The sequence below is a fragment of the Acanthisitta chloris genome, unplaced genomic scaffold, assembly GCF_000695815.1.
Source record: "Acanthisitta chloris isolate BGI_N310 unplaced genomic scaffold, ASM69581v1 scaffold8033, whole genome shotgun sequence".
Classification (NCBI taxonomy): domain Eukaryota; kingdom Metazoa; phylum Chordata; class Aves; order Passeriformes; family Acanthisittidae; genus Acanthisitta; species Acanthisitta chloris.
In genome coordinates, this window is record NW_008666538.1 from 1 (window position 1) to 1531 (window position 1531).

General features: G+C 41.9%; 1 protein-coding gene across 1 annotated transcript in view; it reads left to right on the top strand.

Moving 5' to 3' along the window:
- Positions 1–288: 288 nt before the first annotated feature.
- LOC103799811 (transformation/transcription domain-associated protein) overlaps positions 289–1531 on the top strand; it is a gene marked incomplete at both ends in the record, with an annotated part of 20903 nt that continues 19660 nt past the window's right edge. Inside the window, one exon of the mRNA XM_009072162.1 lies at positions 289–389. Coding sequence (XP_009070410.1) covers positions 289–389 — 101 coding nt within the window. The remainder of the gene's footprint in view (positions 390–1531) is intronic.

The window sequence follows — 1531 nt, forward strand, 5'->3', positions numbered from 1 at the left end:
ATTTAATTTATATTATACATGTTATATAGCTAAGAATAATACAACATGAAAAATCAAGGTAGGAAAGAATACCCATCACCTGCTCAATGCTGTCTGTACTATGCATTAACTTTGCACAGGCCACTGGAAACTTAAACTTGTCAGTCCAGATTTAGTAAAGTAAAACCTAAATCCTCGGAACTCATGCAATTTAAATTTCAAGAGACTATTTGGCTGTTGTTTTATGGCACTTTCATCTTAACAAACTTCCATTTCAAAAGGCTTTTCTCACTAAGGCTTATTCAACAGGGTCTTGAAGTTATTGAGTCAACCAACCTGAAGTACTTCACCAAGGAGATGACTGCTGAGTTCTATGCACTGAAGGGAATGTTCTTGGCCCAGATCAACAAGTGAGTATGAGACTGGAAGAGGCACTAGCACACTGAGCAAAATGCACCTCAAGTATTTCAACACAGTATTTGAGTAGAAAAGTTGTTGCATATGTTTAGATCAGCCTAAAATTTGTCACAATTGTAAGGAAGTAAAAGTATCTGTGAGAGTTCCTGTGCAGTTTGAACATGGAATGATTGGTCATATAATTACATTTTATTGTAGGAAAGAACTAGTTAAAGCAAACATTGCGCAGTTCTTTTTTTAACAGTTTTCTATTTCAAGGGCTGAGATGGGAAGAGTCAAGGATAATAGGTTTGTCCAAAGCTTTGCAGGTTATGAGACATTTTGTTTTCTTCCCTTGTTCTGTGAGTATTTAGACAAACTGATGTCTTAGTGTCTTGACAGAAGGAGGTTGTTCTTAATGTCATTATCACATATAAAACCAAGGAAAAAAAGTTAATTCTGTGAGCTTACAGCTGCTTAAACAGAATTAGCTGTCCCAATCTTCTTTCTCTCCTTCCTGTTTCATTGGCATTGACTATGTCCCTTCAATAGCTACAGCTGATCAAGGCAGAGGAAGATGTGTAGTGCTGTAGATCAGTGTGCTGTGACAAATCTGGTGTGTGATGCAATGTGGAAGTGGAATATTTATGTCCGATAACTGAATTGACAAGGCTGATGTGGTGAGATGGAGATATCCTGCACTGCAGCAATTAAAGACCTCACCTTGCTTCCACACTGCTCCTTTTGTAATGCTTTGGCTTTATACTGACAGGCATTTGACTGTTTTGAGGAAGAATGTCTCTTTAATTCAGTAAGCAATTATGTCCTGGGTTGCAGTGTGGGGGTATCCAATGGTGTGTATTCTTGTCTCCACAAGCTGTTAAAGCAGGTGGGGCAGTGATCGGTATCACCTTGTCCCTGATGGCTCCTCAGGGGCTGTCTCTGATTAACGGGCTGTCAGGGACCCATGGTGACACATCCCCCCAGTGGTCGTTATCACCTTGTCCCATGGTGAGGTGACTCACCCCAGGGGTGGGGAGCCAGACACGCTCACAGGGATATAAGCTGGGTTTGGACCAGCACAGAGCCCTTTGCCTGCTGGATTCCCAGAGGACAAGAGCTGCCACTGGACCTTCGGGAGAGGCCCGGATCAGCG